This window comes from Ochotona curzoniae, unplaced genomic scaffold (assembly GCF_017591425.1).
Source record: "Ochotona curzoniae isolate NIBS_2020 unplaced genomic scaffold, NIBS_Ocur_1.0 scaffold_2453, whole genome shotgun sequence".
Lineage (NCBI taxonomy): Eukaryota > Metazoa > Chordata > Mammalia > Lagomorpha > Ochotonidae > Ochotona > Ochotona curzoniae.
In genome coordinates, this window is record NW_024467094.1 from 14,965,656 (window position 1) to 14,985,206 (window position 19,551).

Consider the following 19,551-nt stretch of genomic DNA (forward strand, 5'->3'; position numbering starts at 1 on the left):
ATCTTGGTTTTGAATGCTAGCCTAACCAAATGAATGGTAGATCTCGGGCATCTGAACACAATACCGGCTCAACAGCACCGAATGAATTTAGTTGGTGAAGAGGGCAGGGTCAGGTCTGCACCTCCAACCAGAAGGAGAGTTGGCACTCAGGGCAGACAACAGGACCACAAGTACAGAGGAAGAGGAATTAGAGATGTTGCCAGTGATTATGCAAAGAGCAGAGGGCCTAGGCACCAAGTTCAGGTGTCTTAGTCTCAAGTTAGACAGCAACAGCGAACCAGAGAAGGAGCCAGATCATGAGAGGAAAGAAATACAGGGGACAAAGGCTATGCCAATGCAGGCAAGGGAGATGGGGCGCGGGCAGCTGTGTCCAGGGGTGGGGACGAAGAGGAATGTACAGGCCAAAGGCCTGACAACAAGGAGGTGATTAGGGACTTTCAGAGGATGTCTAAGGAAAAGAAATGAAGGTCACGGATGTAATAGATACGAGAATGTTATTTAAGGGTATGACTGAGAACTTCCTAAGGGGTCCTGGCCGGAGGAAAGCACAGACTCATTTCCTATTGATTCTTGTCAGCACTGTCATCATTTCTGACATCAATCAGTCAATATCCATGTTGCAGCCTTAAGGAAGGGGTCAAAGAAATACCCTTTGGTTCTTGTAGCAGAATGAAGCACTAATGCAATACATAACTAAATTCCTATGGAGATTGGAAACTTGTCTCACAGATGTCTCTGAGTTACAGCCTTGTGGGTTTTCTGTGGTCAAATCAAATTTCTAATTCAGCTATGCTTCAGATTCAGAGGCCTAACCAGCCGGTCAGTGTAGACTCAGAGCATGCAAACTTTTGTTTAATTTTAGCTTCAGTAAAATGTAGAGAAAAATGAACGAAAGAATAATTTACTGTAAAGTCCAGTGTCATATACAGATGAACTCTCTACTGTATCCGGACTGCAATCTTTTCCCTGGAAAACCAACACCATCACTTCCACAGCAAACTGTCCAACTCCATTGGGGTGGCCTCTCCATCGCCAAGAGGGTCAAGGTTCCTACCGACCAGCCTTGTGGGACGAGGAATGCACCGGGTTAGTCACCTAAGCAAGGGCTTTAAAGGCTTTTATGAGGGTGGTGAAATTTGAGTCTTTCTATTACAATTAAGCAAAAGTTTCAGGAGCTCGGGTGCCTATCAGTTCAGCGGGGAGGCTATTAGGGCTGCAATTCCCGAGTCTTTGTTTTTTGGGTCAAGCAGTGCGATGAAAGAGACCTTTAAAAAAAACAACACAAGGGCCCTGCGGTGTGGCCTAGTGGCTAAAGTGCTCGCCTTGAATGCGCCGGGATCCCATATGCGCACCGGTTCTAAGCCCGGCGGCCCAGCTTCCCATCCAGCTCCCGGCTTGTGGCCAGGGAAAGCAGTCGAGGACGGCCCAAAGTCTTGGGACCCTGCACCTGCATGGGAGACCCGGAAGAGGTTCCTGGCTCCTGGCTTTGGATAGACACAGAACTGGCCATAGCAGCCACTTGGGGAGTGAATCATCAGACAGAAGACGTTCCTCTCTGTCTCTCCTCTCTGTATATCTGACTTTCTAATAAAAATAAATTAAAAAAAAACAACAACAACACAAAACTCACAGACGCTCTCTCGGCTTTCGCTCTTCCTGTGGGTCAGCAATCCACAGAAAGCAGCCAGGCCCTGGAAGCCGTGTGATTCTCTCTAAGCCTACGGCGGCGAGCGGCCGAGGCCAGGGCTCCCCAGAGGAGCGGCAGGGAGCGGCGCGAGGAGAGAAACTCTAGCCCCAGGGCGCCCTCGCGTCCAAGCCCGGGAGCGGTCCAAACCCGGAGGCCGGCGGGGGAGGTGGGCAGCCCGCGGGGGCCGGCGGCGCGGGCAGCGGAGGCTCCGGGACCCGCTCGGACTCTCCGAGCCGGAACCCGGCGCGGGTCGAGGCGAGCCCCGCGGCGAAGAGGGACGCGCGCCACCCGGGCCTCGCAGGAGCTCGGTGACGTCACCTCCAGGAGGGCTCGCTTTTTCATTAATGAAACCGGCCGGCGCGCGCGCCTGCGCGGCAGGCCCCTTCCCTCTCGCTTCCCCCTCCCCTTTCCCAGCCGCGCTCTCAATCTCGAGCTCGCTCGCTCTCCCTCTCCCCGGGCCGTGGAAAGGATCCCACTTCCGGTGGGGTGTCATGGCGGCGTCTCGGACTGTGATGGCTGTGGGGAGACGGCGCTAGTGGGGAGAACGACCAAGAGACCCCCCTCCCCTCCCCGGGTCCCCTCCCCCCTGCCCCTTCCCCCCTGCCTCCTCGCCAACGCCCCCTTCCCCTCTCCCCTTCTCGGCCTGGCGCGGCGCCCCCAACCCCACCCCCGTGGGAACGTTCGGAGCCTGCACTCCTCAGACCCCTCTCTTCGCTTCTTTGCTCACCTCAGCCTCGGCTCCCCGCCCTCTTCCTGGCCCTGGGCGCCGGCCGGCCGGTCCCTCCGCCGCCCCCCGGCCGCGGGGAGGACATGGCCGCGCACAGGCCGGTGGAATGGGTCCAGGCCGTGGTCAGCCGCTTCGACGAGCAGGTAACGGGCCCGTGGCGGGCGGGAGGTGGGGAGCCGGGTGGGGGTGGGGACGGGCTGGGTGAGGGGAGGAAGGAGCGGCCGCCTCCCCCCGGCTGCCTGGGGCTCCGCGGGGAGCAGGGGCCGTCGTGGGGGTGGCCCCGGGGGGCCTCGGCTGGGAGCTGGGGCTCCCCTAGCCTCCTGAAGCGGGGGGGTGGGGCCTTCTCCGCGGCCGGCCCGCCGACCCCTGCATCCCTTTTATCCCAGCCCTTCCGCTGGCTCCCAGGGATGAGGGAGCTGGGGGCGCTTTCGGGGGCGCTCCATCTGGATTCAATCGTGCTGCCTTACTTTTTATTTATTTATTTGTTTTGAACGGAGCTGACTAACATTTAGGGGCTCCCTCTTCCTCTTCCCTCCGTGAGCCTCTTCATGGTGTGTGTGTGTGTGTGTGTGTGTGTGTGTGTGTGTGTGTGAGAGAGAGGGGGTAGTGTGTGAGTACGGGCCTGTTTGGTGTACCCCGCCTAGGAGAAGGCTAACATCCCGCCCCTCCCCCAGTTCTTCAGCTTCCTCTCTTGGAGGGGGAAGAGTAGAAGAAAGCAGGGAAAGCTCAGGTTCTCTTACTTTCTGCTCTCTCGTCGGCCTGCCCCTTCCCCCAGCTCCAAGTGCACGCGCACACACACACACACACACACACACACACACAAAACACACACACACACCCCGCACGCACTCCTTGCTCCGTGCGGGGCCCCCCAGCCCCATGACACCCGACGGCCTTTCCGTCGCCGGCTGCCCGGTGGAGGAAAACCTGGGTTCTCAGACACTTTCCCTCCCTGTCCTCGCGTGCTGCCCCGTTCTCTGGCCGGCGGTCCGAGGCTGGGAATTTTGGCTTCTGGAGCGTTGAGCCTCGAGGAATGAGGGGAGGAAGGGGAGCAAGCTGAGAGTGGGGCTGCATCGGAGCTGCTGGCCACCGCCAGCCCAGGCCGCTGGGCCGTGGTCCAGGAGCTGTGATTCCGCCAGTGCTGCTGATGGTTGTTTTTGATTCTCGCCTCCCGGTTGACAAGAGAACTTTCATTGAGAATATTTGGGGGGGGGGTAGTTTCATAGTTTAGGGAAGTGGCTTTATGTACCCTGAGTTTCCGCGGCTGATCCGAGTGAAGGCTCGGGTGAGCTTTTTGTCAATGGAGTGAGTTTAACTTGCTGTTGCTGCGGGTGGCTGGAGATGGTTTAAAGGGAGGCTTTGGCAGCTCCTGTTCTACCGTGGGCTTCCTGTGATGAGGGAATTGTTCAAGACTGAACCGCCGCATTTTGTTTACGGGATATAATCATGAAAGTGATGATGAGAATTGAGGGCGAGAAAGGGCCTTCTTTTATTTGATTCACAAACATTGTCTTGCAAAACTTGACAGCTTTTCTGGTTTATCTGAGAGGTATTGGGGAATAGGCAGAGGAAATCGAGGAGGAAACTACAGAGATATGATAAAATTACAAAGCTCTGGGAGTCTTAAAGTTGTTTAATTAACCTGATGCTTTCAGGATGGTTTCCAGCAACTGTACTGCTAACCCACCTGATGATGTAAAATCATAGGTTATGTTATTGACAGAGCATAGGATTCAAACTTCATAGAAAAGACTTTCTGCATGTCATTAAAAAAATGTTAAGGCACCAAGGAGTCCCAGAACGGTACCTGTCGATAACATAATAAAGACTCAAGGATCTGAAGGATTCAACCATACTTGTTCCTAGTATTTACAAATTACGAAAAGGGTTTCTTTCCTGTTTTTGCTGTTTCTTCATTTCTTACATGTTGATGTTTAGGCATGCTTACTATATAATCTTTTAACATAGTTTTCTAAATTTCAAGTGGAGTGATTTTTGACTATATGCCCAGCAATGTAAGAACAGGTTTCTGATTCAGTCCCCAGGGTTAACAAGGCTGTAAGCTTTGCCGCTTGCTTTGTGGTATCTATTATAGAAATCAAACTCACTGCCATCTGTTAAAAATCGAGGATGCAGGTTTTTAAAGCAGGATTTTCTGTATTCCTGGATTGTAATCAGGAGAAAGAGGCATAGCACAAGTTAGCTATTCCTCACATTCCCCCCCCCCCTTTAGAACTAGGATAACATCCCCTGACTTTGAGGTACAAAATGTAAATGTATGTATTTAATGTAAGTTACTTATAGCTGATTTATTGTAGCAGTAATAACTGTATAATTTAGAGTTCCTGTTGAGGTTGCAAGCTTCCAGTGAGTAAACTGAGGCACCACAAACTTGAGTGACGCGGTACACCTGCCAAGCAGAGCCTCAGAGCAGAAATGCTGCATGCTGAGAACACGGGGAAAAAAAGCCCTGCTGTGCTCAGAGATGTGTGCATCATAGTTTTAATTGTTTCAGCAGTTTCTAAAAGTGGTGCGTTTTGGATATTTTCTCAGAACTTGTTTCACTGGATCTGGACGAGGATTTCTTTTTTTTTTTTTTTTTTGGTGTGCCCACCCTAACCCCCCTTTCAGTTTCTTTTTGTTGCAGCTAACACACCTACATTGTGTATTGAGCCATTAAAGTGCCCAGAGGCCTGTTTGTCTGAAGATGGCAACTTTGCTGATTGAATTGATGTTTTGGTTGGATTTTTAGTAATGATGATCAAAGCAGAAACACATTACTCGCCATTGCTGGTTACAGGCGTATTGAATTCTGATGGATGTTGCTCAGCAACTTGGTGCTGCAAACCTTGTTGAAAGAAAAAAGTGGGATGGAAGAGAGAGAGAGAGAGACAGAGAGACAGAGAGAGAAGTGGGAAGTTGCATCTTCACTTATTCAGCCCAAATCCTTGTTTCCAAACAGATGCAATGTAACTTGCTGATGCTGCTCCTAAGCATATTGCCAATGGCTAAACAATTGTTACCAGTTTTTAAAGTGATCACATTTAAGGTGATTAGGGAAATAGCAGTTACAAACTGGAAAATGGAATGTATCTGTTAACATTTTCTGGCTCTCCTTAATCTGCCTTTGTGGTGTTACATAGTAAATTTCTCAATTGGAATTGGCACATTTTAGATGTATAGTTTTAAGTTGTGGCTCAGTAACCTGATTTATTAAAAAAAAAAAAGGTGGCTTATTGCTTGTTTCAGCTAGTCCTTGTTCCCTCTTAAGTCCTTTTAGGGCTTTAATTTTAAAAGGGAATAGAAAAATACTGATTACGTTAAGTGTTATGAAAGTTTAAAGAGGGATTCCCAAATGATTTGTCATGTTCATTAAGTATTATCCTTTCCATTTCTAATCAAGTGAAAATAATATATGAAAGATTTTAAAAGAAAATGTCACAAAAAGGAACTGATTATTTGTAATAGTGATTGGTCGTTGTTATACATTGAGGGAAAATCAGAGTGTTCTTTGAATATGCAGTATAAAAGTCATAGTGTGAGATGATTGGTAAGTGTCTTTGAAGCTACAAACCAAAGGGTAACTGACCAAATACCAAATAGATTTGTAAAACTTGGAGAATAACCTTTTTTTTTTAAAGAAATCTGCTAATTTTGTTCTTAAATGCTAGCCTGTTTTTTATTTATTATTTTTATTGGAAAGTCAGCTATATATATAGAGGAAGAGAGACAGAGAGAAAGATCTTCCATTCTCTGGTTCACTCCCCAGGTGGCCACAACGGCCAGAGCTGAGCTGATCTGAAGCCAGGAGCCAGGAGCCTCTTCCAGGTCTCCTGTGTGTATGCAGGGTCCTAAGGCTTTGGGCCGTCCTTGACTACTTTCCCAGGCCACAAGCAGGGAGCTAGATGGGAAACAGGGCTGCCAGGATTAGAACCAAGATTAAAACCAGAGCCCATATAGGATCGGCACATGCAAGGTGAGGACTTTAGGCACTAGGCTGCTGTGTCTGGCCCCTAGCCTGTAGTCTTTGAAAAACCTTGTAAGTTAAAAAATAATTACTCTTTGGGCCCGGCGAGGTGGCGCAAGTGGTTAAAGGTCCTCGCCTTGCACGCCTGGGATCCCATATGGGCGCCGGTTCTAATCCCGGCAGCCCCGCTTCCCTTCCAGCTCTCTGCCTGTGGCCTGGGAAAGCAGTCGAGGACAGCCCAAAGCTTTGGGAACCTGCACCCGCGTGGGAGACCCGGAAGAGGCTCCTGGCTTCGGATCGGCATAGAATCAGCCCGTTGCACTCACTTGGGGAGTGAATCATCGGATGGAAGATCTTCCTCTCTGTCTCTCCTCTCTGTATATCCACCTTTCCAATGAAAAAATAATAAAAATAAATTTAAAAAAAATACTCTTTTACAATAGGTGATATTTTATGGTGAGTGAAAAACAATCTGTATTCTTTATTCTAGAAATCAGCTTTCTGTCAAGATCTTTTTTTTTTTTTTTTGGAAAGGTAGATGAGAGAGAAATGAGAGAGAGAATATGCCTGCAAGGGGTTTGGGTCAGGCTTGTGCCAGGAACCAGGGTCTCTGGGCAATGGGAGCCCAAGCACCAGGCTGTCATCTGCCTCCAGGTTCATTAGCAGGGGGTTGCATCTGAAGCAGAGTTAGGTCTCAATGCCAGGCATCCTGAGGGTGTCTCATAGTGTGGTTTAGGGCTCTGTGCTGCCCCTTGGCACCTGTCTTTAAAATTTTTATTGAAAACATTTTGTCTAATTTTTAATTTTCTTAAATATAGTTTACATAGTTAAGGGGGTGCCCGCCTGTGTGGACCTCTGGTTAGGTGAGGAGGGTCAGGTACTGATGAAGGTGAGTGACACATGTTTCAATTTTTTTCTCTTCTTTGGCTGAAGGAGAGGAAGTGGAGAGGGCTGCTCGTTGCTGTCAAGCTGCATCAGTGCTCAGAGATGGGGGATGGTCCTCTGATGATACTTTAGGGATCCAGTGTGGGAAAGAGTGTTCAGAGGAGGGGGTTACTTCAGTGATTTTGATAGTTCTGAGTTGTTTCCGTTGCTCCAGGGTTGGTTGACAAAGTCTGCCATCATGCATCTACAGACCCAGGAATTTGCTGCAAAGCTTGGACAGGAGAGTTGTCCAACCTGTTGTGCTTTCCATCCTCTGATGAGGCAGTTGACATCCCTTGCTGGCTTGAATGAGCTGGTCTTCATGTCCCGTCACGTGCATTAGGACATGCTGTCTACCACACAGGCATCAGCAGCTGAGGAGGTCCAGTCCTGATTCATGTACTTCAAGGTTGTACCACATATCCTGTGAGATTTCCTGTGGCCAGGGTCTGAATGTGGCCAGTAGTCTGGTTGGGGAGTCCTCCAAGAAGCCTCACCTGGAGTGACCTCAGACTTCACTCCCTTGTGTACCAGCCAGGACAGGGTCAGGTGCAATCTCTCACCTGCACCAGCCAAAGCACAGACCAGTGAATGCAGCTGCCTGGTCGCTTCTACCCAAGTCCTATATGTCACATGAACCGATGAATGCTGTAGCCCAGCCCAGCTAGCCTGCCACAGTTCCACTCCTCATGCATACCAGTGAATATCAGGGCCTAGTTGTGGCTACCCCTCAGTAACCCCCATTAAAAAGTTTCTTCGAACTAGTCTTCAGTTCCCAACACCCTCTCATTTCCCTTACCTTATCTGGGACCTGCCTTTGTGAACTTGCAAACTTAGCTTGGTTTCCTTTCACTTGGAAATCAAACATTTATTTGGTCCTACAGCTTTCACTCTGTGGACTAATCCTTTCCTTTTGTTGTCAGATACCTGCTGCCTCTATTGTTTATCCACCCCTTTATTTCTGAAGAGTAGCTTCTGTCTTTTTTTCAAGTTTTGTTTATTTCTGTTGGAAACACAGATTTGCAGAGAGGAGAGATAAAGAGAAGATCTTCTACCTTCTTGTTCACTCCCTGAATGGTCACAACAGCCAGAGCTGAACTGATCTGAAACCAGGAAGTCAGGAGCTTCTGGGTCTCCGATGTGGGTACAGGATCTCAACACCTCCACTGCTTTCCCAGGATATAAGCAGGGAGCTGGAAGGACAGAGGAGCATCCTCGGTAAAAACTGGCCCATGTGGGATGCTAGTACATTGTAGGTAGAGGATTTAGCGTGTTCACCTACCACACCGGCCCCGGTCTATCTAATCTGGTTAATACCCCTTCCCTGCCACCATTTCTGGTTTCTTGAAAGTGATCCTGGAAAAACATAGCTTTGCTCCATTGTAAGACCACTGTGATGCTCTTCCCCCAGAAGCTGGTCTCTGGTTCCCAGGACACACTTTTTTGTATGTGCATTGGCACATCCTTTGGCGTTGATGTTCTGTCGATCTTGAGCAGGTGTGCTTTCTGCATCCAAGCATGCTGCCTGTCACTGACTGGGCTTCCTAAATGGGGATCTGAGTTTTGTTCTGTTACCTGCTACTGCATTGTTCTGTCTTCCTTTAGCTCCTTTGTAGATCCTAGATTTAATCATTCATTTATATATTTATCTATCTGTGACACAGCAAGCTAATGGGAGCTGGTCCCACTTAATTTGCTAAACTTGTTTTCACTCTGCTTCGGTTTATAACTTTTTCAAACAGCTTGGCTCAGTCTTTTCTGTACGTATCATGCTTTTAGTCTGGCATCTTGGCTTTTTATGTATGCCATACATTATCAAAATGCTTTAATTCCTCCCTTGTCTTTTCCACTTCCTGTTCACCCTTCCAGTCCAGATCAATTTTGATTTTTTTTTCCCTGTGAAATTGTTTTTAGACTAAACTCATTACTACCTTCTTGGTGTCCTTGGAATTTTACAGAAAAAGATTGTAAGGTTTCTCTGTGTATGAGATTCATTGAAGATTGTTGGATTTTTTTTTAAAGATTTATTTTTATTTGAAAGAGTGACGCGCGCACACACTCAGGGAGAGAGAAACGGACAGACAGACAAGGAAAGGAAATCTATCTGCTGATTCATTCCCCAAATGGCTGCAGTGGTCTACCATGGCCTAAGCTGAATCCAGGAACCAGGAATTCCGTTTTGGTGACCCATGTAGGTAGCAGGTGCATTAGCAGGGAATTGGGTCAGAAGCAGGGAGGCTGTGACTTATACTGGGATTCTGATATGGGATGACAGTTTCACAAATGGTAGATTAATCTGCCATGCCACAATGTCAGCCTCTCATTTCTTATCCAATGGAGCATGAACTCTGTGAAGACCGAGGCGCCTCTGTTGGAATTCTCTTACAATTGCCGCAGTGCCCAGCACACTGATGAACAATGCAGCAGTGTATTACTAATAGAATGGTTTTCATATTATTGGTGGTTGAAAGGCAGACTACCTGAAAGTGGTGATTTTGGATTTGTTTAAATGTAAATAATTGAAATTTAGTTCAGTGTTTGTAGTTGCTTAGAGTTTATAAGCTACATTTTAGCTAGAAACTTTTCAGGGAAAATTCGGTATAAAGGAGAAACTTTCACCTATTTCCTTCCAAAGAGTGGACGTGCTTATTTTGAGAAACAGAGAACACAGTCCCATCTCCTGATGACTCTTGAGGTGTGCTCCCTGGCTGGGCAGGCCAAGGCTGGCAGCTGGGAACTCAGTCTGCTCTTTGGTGGCAGAAATCCAATTGTTTGAGCTCTGACTGTTGCCTCTCAACCTTCTGAGCATGAGAAATCTGGAGTGAGGAGCATAGCTGGGCATGAAGCCCAAGTTCTCTAATGAGGGGGCCAGGTGTTTTAACTGCTAAGCTGAATGCCTGCCATTGTGTATGTCAGGTTTCAGGTCTGATTAACTGTTTTTGTGATCTTGTCTTTGTCACTGTCAGTGAAGTGTCTACATAAGGATGTTTTGCCATGGCCAGATAGAATCGTGTGTTATGAAATAAATAATTCAAGTGTCAAATTTTTACATTCCTCTATGGTACAGTGGTATTCTGTTTACTAAGTGAGAGATAGTGTCTGGTCTATGGATATTCCCTGGTATATACCTTTGATAATAGGTACCCAACGTTAGCGCTCATTGGCAAATACATAGGGTCCTGAAAAGATTTCTCTGTCATCTCTCATGAATATTTGCAATTGATCTGTTTTCTTGCTTTATCATCTAACTGGTGGCCTGCATCTAATATGGTTTTTCAGGTTTAGAAAATAAAATAAATGTGTGAATTGGGCCAGTAAGATTACTGTGTTTTGTTTTAAATATTTGTCTTTAATAGCATTTTTTGGGTTGGCTTTTTTGATTATTAGGAAATCGTTTCTTTTCTTAAATAAGCTTTTGCAAAAGATGTGCTTTACACAGAAAATTTGGTCCTTAAATGAGAGTTTAGTCTAATACAGTAGTTAGCATGCCTTAGCTTTACGTCTTTCCTCTTAAAAATACTAAGACTGCTTTGTGGCATTTCTTTTTAGTCTTCAAATTTGATTTTTGTGTTGGGGGTTTATAGACTCTTTTGATGCATTAAAATAACATGCTGGACAGTGTATTAAGAAATGTGTGTATTGCACATGTGTTCCTTAGTTATTCTTCATTGAGAGATATGTGGATAAGGCGAGGCACGAAAGGTACAGAAAGGCTTCTTTTTTTAAAAGGAAGTATAAGGAAGATAATGTTCTATAGAAGGAGTAGAAGGGGAGGTTTGTGGTCAGCTTAAACTGTTAAAAGGTTTACAATCAATACCGAGGTAGAATATGGACATCCCTTTGCTGAGAATTGACTTGTGTTTATAAAAGCATTGGCTTGTTTCATCTGACATCTTAAAGTACACCATTTTTGTGAGACCAGGGAGGAATAGATGAGGCAAAGTTTGTTTTGACCTTGAAGAATAGGCAAGTTATTTTACCTTGTAGTAACTGAACTAAGTTTAAACTTCTAGCAACTTGTAAGTTTCTCCATCATACTAATATGTAGAATCTTCAGTAAACCAAGCATTCTTAGAGCTTTTGCAAAAATAAATTTTTTTTTTAACATCTTAGAATGTAGAAAATAGCTGGTATGGATAGCAGCCCTCACTAGTGCATGGTGAGGTGGGAGGGGGCAGCTGACTGGTACTGTGGCATAGCTAGTTAAGCAGCTGCCTGCAGCACCAGCATCCCACATGGGCAGTGGTTTGAGTCCTGGCTGCTGTGTTTCTGAGCCAGCTCCCTGCTGGTGCACCTGGAAGAGCAGGGGAAGATGTCACTGGTGCTTAGACTCCTGTACCACATAGATGGAGTTTGAGGATCCTGGCTTGGGCCTGGCTCAGCTCTGCTGTTGCAGCCATCTGGGGAGTTAATCAGTGAGTGGAAAAGCTTTCTCTCCTCTCTGTGGATGTGCCTTTCAAATAAATAAATGACCTTAGAGAAAAAAAGTGCATGAAGTAGACGGCATGTTGAACATTTCAAGTGTTACATGCCTGTGATATAGAATATGACTGAGAGTGGGTTGTAAGTTATTGGCTGTGACAAGAAACCCCAAGATAATAAGAAATTTCATCCTATTATAATAAATAATTGGAATTTTGAAACTTTACATATCTATAGATATGTTTGTGTATATATATGTGTGTATGTATGTATGCATTTAAATCCTAGGTGTTGTTAATTACTACAGCAGTAACATGAGGTGCACACTTGCAGGTTCCGTATTTGTTTTCAGCCACAGTCTGTCACCCTTTCGGCTTGGCTCAGGGTTGCTAGTGCAGCTGGCAGGCTGTCATCTGCCCTTGGTCATAGCTTTAAGGAGCTTACCCTATTGAACTTCAAAGAACTTACTTAATTTTTCCTGATGAAATTCTTCCGTTGTCTACCTCATTTCCACCCTCAATTAGCTCAGGAGGCATGAAGTTTATTTAGTAAATAACTTTCTTTTAAGGGCTTTTATTAAACTTTTAATCATAATTTTATACCCAGATAATGACCATTTGGGTAATTGTGGCTCATAACAATCTCAAAGGATCCTTTTTGTTTAATTATTGGCAGATTTTTGGTCATTGTGACAATTCAGTTGGACATGAGAATTGAATCTCTTACCCACGTCAGCTTTGTGAGGTGAGGCCTTCTGTGTAGTAGGGGAGGCCCTCCACCGCGTTGAGCAGTGACCCCTGGGGGCAGTTGTGTGTTCACCTGCTCCTCCACTACAGCTTGGGCGCCTTTAAGCCATTCAGTGTGAATCTTCTGGGTGAAAGCAAGCTGTAAATAGCCACAATGTATAGTATTCTTTTTTACCCTTTTGTTTTTTGTTTAAGATTTATTTATTTATTTATTGGAAAGTCAGATATATATGGAGAGGAGGAGAGACAGGGAAGAAGATCCTCTGTCTGGTGATTCACTCCCCAAGTGAGCGCAACGGCCGATGCTATGCTGAGCCAGAGCCAGGATCCAGAACTTCTTCCAGGCATCCCACAGGGGTGCAGGGTCCCAAAGCTTTGGGCTGTCCTCGACTGCTTTCCCAGGCCACAAGCAGGGAGCTGGATGGGAAGTGGAGCTGCCGGGATTAGAACCGGCACCCATATGGGATCCCGGGCTTGTTCAAAGCAAAAACTTTAGCCACTAGGCCACGCCTCCAGTCCCTTTTCTACCCTTCTTAATGGCTTGGCGATTGTTATTGTTTCTATTCTGCAAAACAGAAATTACAGAAGCAAAGCAACTTGTTCACAAAATCACGTGATAACTAATGCACTGAGTTTAATGTAGAGTGTGAGTATCTTAGTCCTTACTTTTCAGTAAATACAATTTTACCAAAGAAGTATGGAGTTTTATGAAAGGATCGTGGAGATATGTGACATGACAATTACTTTTTTACTCTGAGGTAATAGTTTGTGTGTTGCCTTTTATGTTCATGGGAACTATCTGAACTTTTAAAAGTTGATTATATGTTGCAATTGGTGTAAGTTTAAAAGTTTTGTCCTTGACTTCATTACTTATACTCTTTGTCACCTTATCAGAACTGCTAGAAGTTGTAACATTGTTTCAATTTAGTTTTTTTTTTTTTTAATTATGTATTTGTGGGCATGACATGACCTAGTGGCTAAATCCTTGCCTTGCAACTGCTGGGAAACATATGGATGTTGGTTCATATCTCAGCTGCTCTGCTTTCGTTCCAGTTCTCTGTGGCCTGGGAAAGCAGTTGAGGATGGCCCAAAGTATTGGGACCCTGCACCCATGTGGGGAACCAGGAAGAGGCTCCAGGCTCCTGACTTCAGATTGGCTTAGCTCTGGCTGTGACAGCCACTTGGGGAGTGAACCTGTGGATGGAAGATCTTTCTCTCTGTCTCTCCTGCTCTCTGTATATCTTTCAAATAAAATAAATAAATAACTTAAAGAGAAGATTATATATTTATCTGAAAGTCAGTTACGAAGAGGGAGATAAAGAGAGAAGTCTTCACTCCTCAAGTGGCTGTTATGGCCAGGGCTCAAGATAAGCTAGGTGCCAGGAGCTTCATCTGGGTCTCCCACAGGGTGGCAGGGACCCAAGCACATGGACCAGCTTGTCTTTTTTTCTTAGTGTGCGAGCAAGTAGTGGGATTATAACTGAAGCAACCAGGATGCAAACTAGCACCTGTATGGGATGCTGGCATTGTGGGAAGTGGCTTTGCCTGCTATGTCACAAAGTTAGTCGCCTAATTAGTTTTTTAAAAAAGCATTTTATTCCAGCCTTGTAGATTTTTAGGTAGAGATAATTGAATATAGACAGGGATATAGTATTAAATTTGAGATTTTACATTTTTAATTTTATTAATTTTAACATTTCACAATCCAGTTTTGTAAAATTTTTCATGCTTGAACATCAGATAGTTAGATTTTCTTAAACTTGAGGCAACTTTGTAAAAAACAGATTTTATTGTTTTTTATTTTTTTAATTTTTTTTTTTTAAAGATTTATTTTTATTATTTTTTATTGGAAAGGCGGATATACAGAGAGGAGAGACAGAGAGGAAGATCTTCCGTCCGATGATTCACTCCCCAAGTGAGCGCAACGGGCCGATACTATGCCGATCCGAAGCCAGGAGCCTCTTCCGGGTCTCCCACGCGGGTGCAGGGTCCCAAAGCCTTGGGCTGTCCTTGACTGCTTTCCCGGGCCACAGGCAGGGAGCTGGAAGGGAAGCGAGGCTGCCGGGATTAGAACCGGCGCCCATATGGGATCCCAGGCGTGCAAGGCGAGGACTTAACCACTTGCGCCACCGCGCCGGGCCCAAAAACAGATTTTATTGTTTATTTTTCTTGGAAAGGTAGATTTACAGAGAGAAAGAGACAAGGAGATTAAGATCTTCCATCTGCTGGTTCCCTCCCCAGGTGTTTGCAGTGGTTGGAGCTGAGCTGTTTTGAAGCCAGGAACCAAGAACTTCTGGGTCTCCCACGCAGGTGCAGGTGCCCTAAGACTTGAGCCATTCTTGGCTGCTTTCCCAGGTTATATGCAAGGAGTTGGATCAGAATTGGAACATCCAGGACATGAACTGGCACTCATATGGGATGCTAGCATTGCAGGCTGAAGCTTAGCATACTATACCCCTGTGCTTGTCCCTGTTCGTATTCCTGCAATCTGTTCATGATCTCTTACAGGGCTTGTCTTCTGAGCCTTCACCTGAATCATCCTTAAGGTTCACAACTATGCAGACATTTTCTTTTTCTTTTTCTTTTTTAAAAATTCATTTATTTTTATTGGAAAGGCAGATCAGATTTAAAAGGGAGAAGGAAAGAGAAAGAAAGTGCTTTGATGTGCTGGTTCACTCCCCAAGTGTCTGCAACAGCTGAGCTGAGCCAATCAGGAGCCGGGCACCTCTTCTGGGTCTCCCACATGGGTGCAGGATCCCAAGGCTTTGGGCTATCTTCTGCTGCTTTCCCAGCCACAAGCAGGGAGCTGGATGGGAAGCAGAGCAGCTGGGACAAAGTGCGCCCATGTAGGATCCCGGTGCATGCAAGGCGAGGACTAGGGCATTGGACCCTTGAGGCAGGCCTTTGAGGCAACTTTACAAACTTTGGTGTTATTTGAGAGCCTTTATCCTACTGGACTTCTGTCTTCTTCATCTTCATCTCATCTTCATCTTCTTCATCTTTTCTGTTCTGTCCTTATCAATGCCTTTTGCTTCTGTTCCACCTCTGGGCTGGAGAAACACTGTAGGCAGGTTTCCTTCCTTTTTGGTGACTGATGCAGTAGAGGGAAGAGAAGCATTTGTGTTTCCTTGTTAAGAGTTTCAAGTTTTGGCCATGGCAAGTGAATATGTGATAGGGAATGGTTTATTTGGGCCAAATGTTGATAGCAGGGGTTGGTGAAGACCTGAACTCCCGTTCCTGCCCTGACAGACTACCCTTTGTGAAGTTGTGTTACTCTACTGAATTCTAAGCCTGTTTCATCATCTGTATGTGACTGTTGAGAACTTCTGTAATATTAATGTGTTCTGTGATTTTAGCCAATCCTCTGACTGAATATTTCCAGTTTCTCATTGGTTAGTCACAGATCCTTTGTGAGAAGAACATTAGACTATTTAAATCCTACCTGACACTGCCTGGACACTTAAAAATGTAGTCATTCATACTCCAGAAATATGGGCAATGGCAGCAACATCACAAAAAATAAACACAAGTTATTTATAATACACAGCACAGAGGCACTGTTAGAACGTGGCTGCGTGTGTTAAGCCAGCTGACTCTGAAATCTGATTCCTGTGTGAGAATTCTGCTCTCTCCAATACTCGGTAATCCATTAACCAAGTTATTTGAACTCTGCAAGCTCCAGTTACCTGTAGGTCAGGTTCAGTATTAGTACCCATATCACAAAGGTAGTTGTGAGATTTTAAAGAAATGTATTTTTTTCATTTTACTTTATTATTATTTTTAATAATCTTACTTAGTTACTTAGGGTACCAAGAGTGAAGGGCTACAGGAAAGTGGGTAATACCATTGTTTTCACACTAATATCATCATTTTTTTCCCTGTATCTGGGGTCAGGGGAGAAATAAAGGGAAAAGCCCCACCCAGCATCCCTCCCATTCCAGGTCCCTGATGTGAGGCACGCTCCGAGGGTCCTGCTTAAGCAGTTTTGGTAGTTCAACAGTTCTGAATTGCTGCCAATCTCACTGTTCTAATTGCGATTAAATCTATTCAGAATCTACTGGCTGACATAGTCACTTCATGGTTAGGGTTCTGAGATCAGCAGTTCAGTTGGAGGGATCTCCAAAGAAACTTCGTCTGAGGTGATGCCAGACCTGATTCTTGGTGTGTGCTTGCCAGTACAGGGTCCGGCACAGTCTGTCACCCCAATCAGCTAACGCATATGCTGGTCGTTTCAATTGCTGGGTTGATTCTGTTTCCAGTCCTGTCTTCCATGTGAACTGATTGGTGTTGCAGTCCAGCCCGATTGTGCCCGCCTCATACTCGGCCCTCACGCAAACTAGTGGGAGCTGCAACCTAGTTGGGGCGACTCTTCATAACCTCCACCAGACCTGCCCCCTACCCTCGTTCCCATGCTTGCCAGTATGTACTGCAGACTTGTTCATTCAGTCCCATTTCCCATTTAGCTCTCATACATGTCAATGGGCATTGTAGCCTAGTTCAACCCTACTATCCAGTCCACACACATACTGGCGGGTGCCGTTCTGTCTAGCCACCCCTAACTTGTCGTCTACAGCCATACCTCCCTGAACGCGCTTGATCTTTGTCTAGCCACCCCTGTCCCTGTCATGTTTTTCATGCTCTCCAGTGAGAGTGGTAACCCAAGAGGGAGGTAAGAAATGTATTTTAAAAGGCGAAGAAAGCAATCAACATACTTTCTGTCACAAAGAAGAACCCAATAGATACTACTATGGTAAAGTTGTTGGAATTGTCTTGTATTCTTTAAATGCTTGAATAACATGTATACTATGCATAAGATCAGTCTCATTTACGTTATTTAAAATTTAAAGGATTATAGGTAATTTAAATTTTTCTTACTATTTCAAATAATTGAATTGGAAATCAATCAGAAAATGATAATAATGTTACTTAAGGTATTAAATCTGGCTAAAATGTACCAGTTTAAGAAATTACAATAATCTTCCTTTCCAGCAATGACAGATTATAGAATAGTAAGGGTTAGATGAAGTAAAGGTAAAAATAAGGTGACTCAAGTATGAGAACTTGTTACTGTGCCTGTAGCAGAGGCATCTTTTAGCATCTGTAGCTCTGGCATCCTTTTGGGTTCTGGTTCGTGTTCTGGCTGCTCCACTTCCCTTCTAGTTCCCACCAGCGTGGGAGGCCAGGAAGAAGCCTGACTTTGGATCAGCTCAGTTCTGGCCATTGCGGACATTTAGGGAGTAAACCAATGGTTGGAAAATCCTTCCCTCTCCTTTTCTCTGTAAATCTGATATGCTTTTCCAATAAAAAAAAATGTAAAAAATATTTGAAGACAGACCTTAAGTGCTCCCTAATCTTCCCAACCCCAGAAAAAAAATTCCATTCATTCTTCAGTCGTTTCTCAAAAGATATGTTCCTGAGACACCTCAGCAGCTTACTTGTTTCATTTCATGCAATGGCGGTTAGTACTCAGGCATAGCATTTTTCAACTTTCAATATTTTTATACATGAGGGCACATGTGAGATAAATAAAATAGATGGAAAGAATAAACAGTGCTGAGAATCGTGTACTATACTTTGGTATTCATTTGATTACCAATTCAATAAACCTATCAAAAATGTTAATTGGTGTGCTTAAAAAAATTTTTTTTTATTGGAAAGGCAGATATACAAAGAGAAGGAGACACAAAGATCTTCTGTCCACTGGTTTACTCCTCAAATGACCATAATGGCTGGAGCTAATCCGATCTGAAGCCAAGAGTCAGGAGCTTCTTCCAGGTCTCTCCTGTGGGTGCAGGGTCCAAGACTTTGGGGCTGTCCTTGACTGCTTTCCGAGACCACAGGCAGGGAGCTGGATGGAAAGTAGAGCAGTTGGGATTAGAACTGGCACCCAAATAGGATCCCAGTGTGTGCAAGGCGAGGACTTTAACCACTAGACTACTGCAATGTGCCCGTGTTTTAAAATTTTTATCATGAAAAGTCAGACACACAGATAATTATAATTAATCTCATGTGTTTGTTACACAGCTTTTACCCAATTTTTAAAAAGATTTATTTATTTTTATTACAAAGTCAGATATACAGAGAGGAGGAGAGACAGAGAGGAAGATTTTCCATCCAGTGATTCACGTGCTGTGCCAATCTGAAGCCAGGAGCCCAGATAATTCTCTTCCGGGTCTCCCACATGGGTGCAGGGTCCCAAAGCTTTGGGCCGTCCTCGACTGCTTTCCCAGGCCACAAGCAGAGAGCTGGATGGGAAGTGGAGCTGCTGGGATTAGAACTGGTGCCCATATGGGATCCTGGCGTGTTCAAGGCAAGGACTTTAGCCACTAAGCCACACCGCCAGGCCCTAGTAAATAAAACCTTAAAAAATCTTAAAAAAAAAAAAAATCAAGTATCATTTCAGCAAGACTTTTCTCCTCCTTTTCATGCTCTTTTACTTCATTTTCCTCCTCCTCCACCATCTCCTTTTTCAGATATTTTGCATGGAAAGTCAAAGTTACAGAAAGAAAGGGAGAGATAGAGATCTTCCATCTGCCTATTCACTTTCTAAATGGCTGCAGTGGCCAAAGCTAAGCCAGTCTGATGCTGGTAGCCAGGAACTTATTCCAGGTCTCCCGAATGGGTGCAAGGGTCGAAGGACTTGGGCCATCCACCACTGCCTTCCCAGGCCATAAGCAAGGAGCTGTATCGGGAAGTGGAGCAGTTAGAATACAAACTGGTGCCCATATAGGATGCCAGTGCCAGTACCCTCAAGAGCAGGATTAATCTGTATGCCATCGGTGACCTTATGACTTATTCTTAATTCCTTCTTTTTTTTTTAAAATTTATTTATTTATTGGAAAGTCAGATGTACAGAGAGGAGGAGAGACAGAGAGGAAGATTTTCCGTCCAATGATTCACTCCCCAAGTGAGCGCAACGGCCGATGCTATGCCAATCCAAAGCCAGGATCCAGGAACTTCTTCCAGGCATCCCACATGGGTGCAGGGTCCCAAAGCTTTGGGCTGTCCTTGACTGCTTTCCCAGGCCACAAGCAGGGAGCTGGATGGGAAGTAGGGCCGCCGGGATTAGAACCGGCAC

At 45.3% G+C, this 19,551-nt stretch overlaps 1 protein-coding gene across 4 annotated transcripts in view; it reads left to right on the forward strand.

Moving 5' to 3' along the window:
* Positions 1 to 2,290: 2,290 nt before the first annotated feature.
* The window catches only part of NF1 (neurofibromin 1), a 231,966-nt gene continuing 214,705 nt past the window's right edge, over positions 2,291 to 19,551 (forward strand). For all 4 annotated transcript variants that reach the window (XM_041001779.1, XM_041001781.1, XM_041001780.1 and 1 more), the window contains exon 1: positions 2,291 to 2,557. In XM_041001779.1, coding sequence (XP_040857713.1) covers positions 2,498 to 2,557 — 60 coding nt within the window. In that variant the 5' untranslated portion in view covers positions 2,291 to 2,497. The remainder of the gene's footprint in view (positions 2,558 to 19,551) is intronic.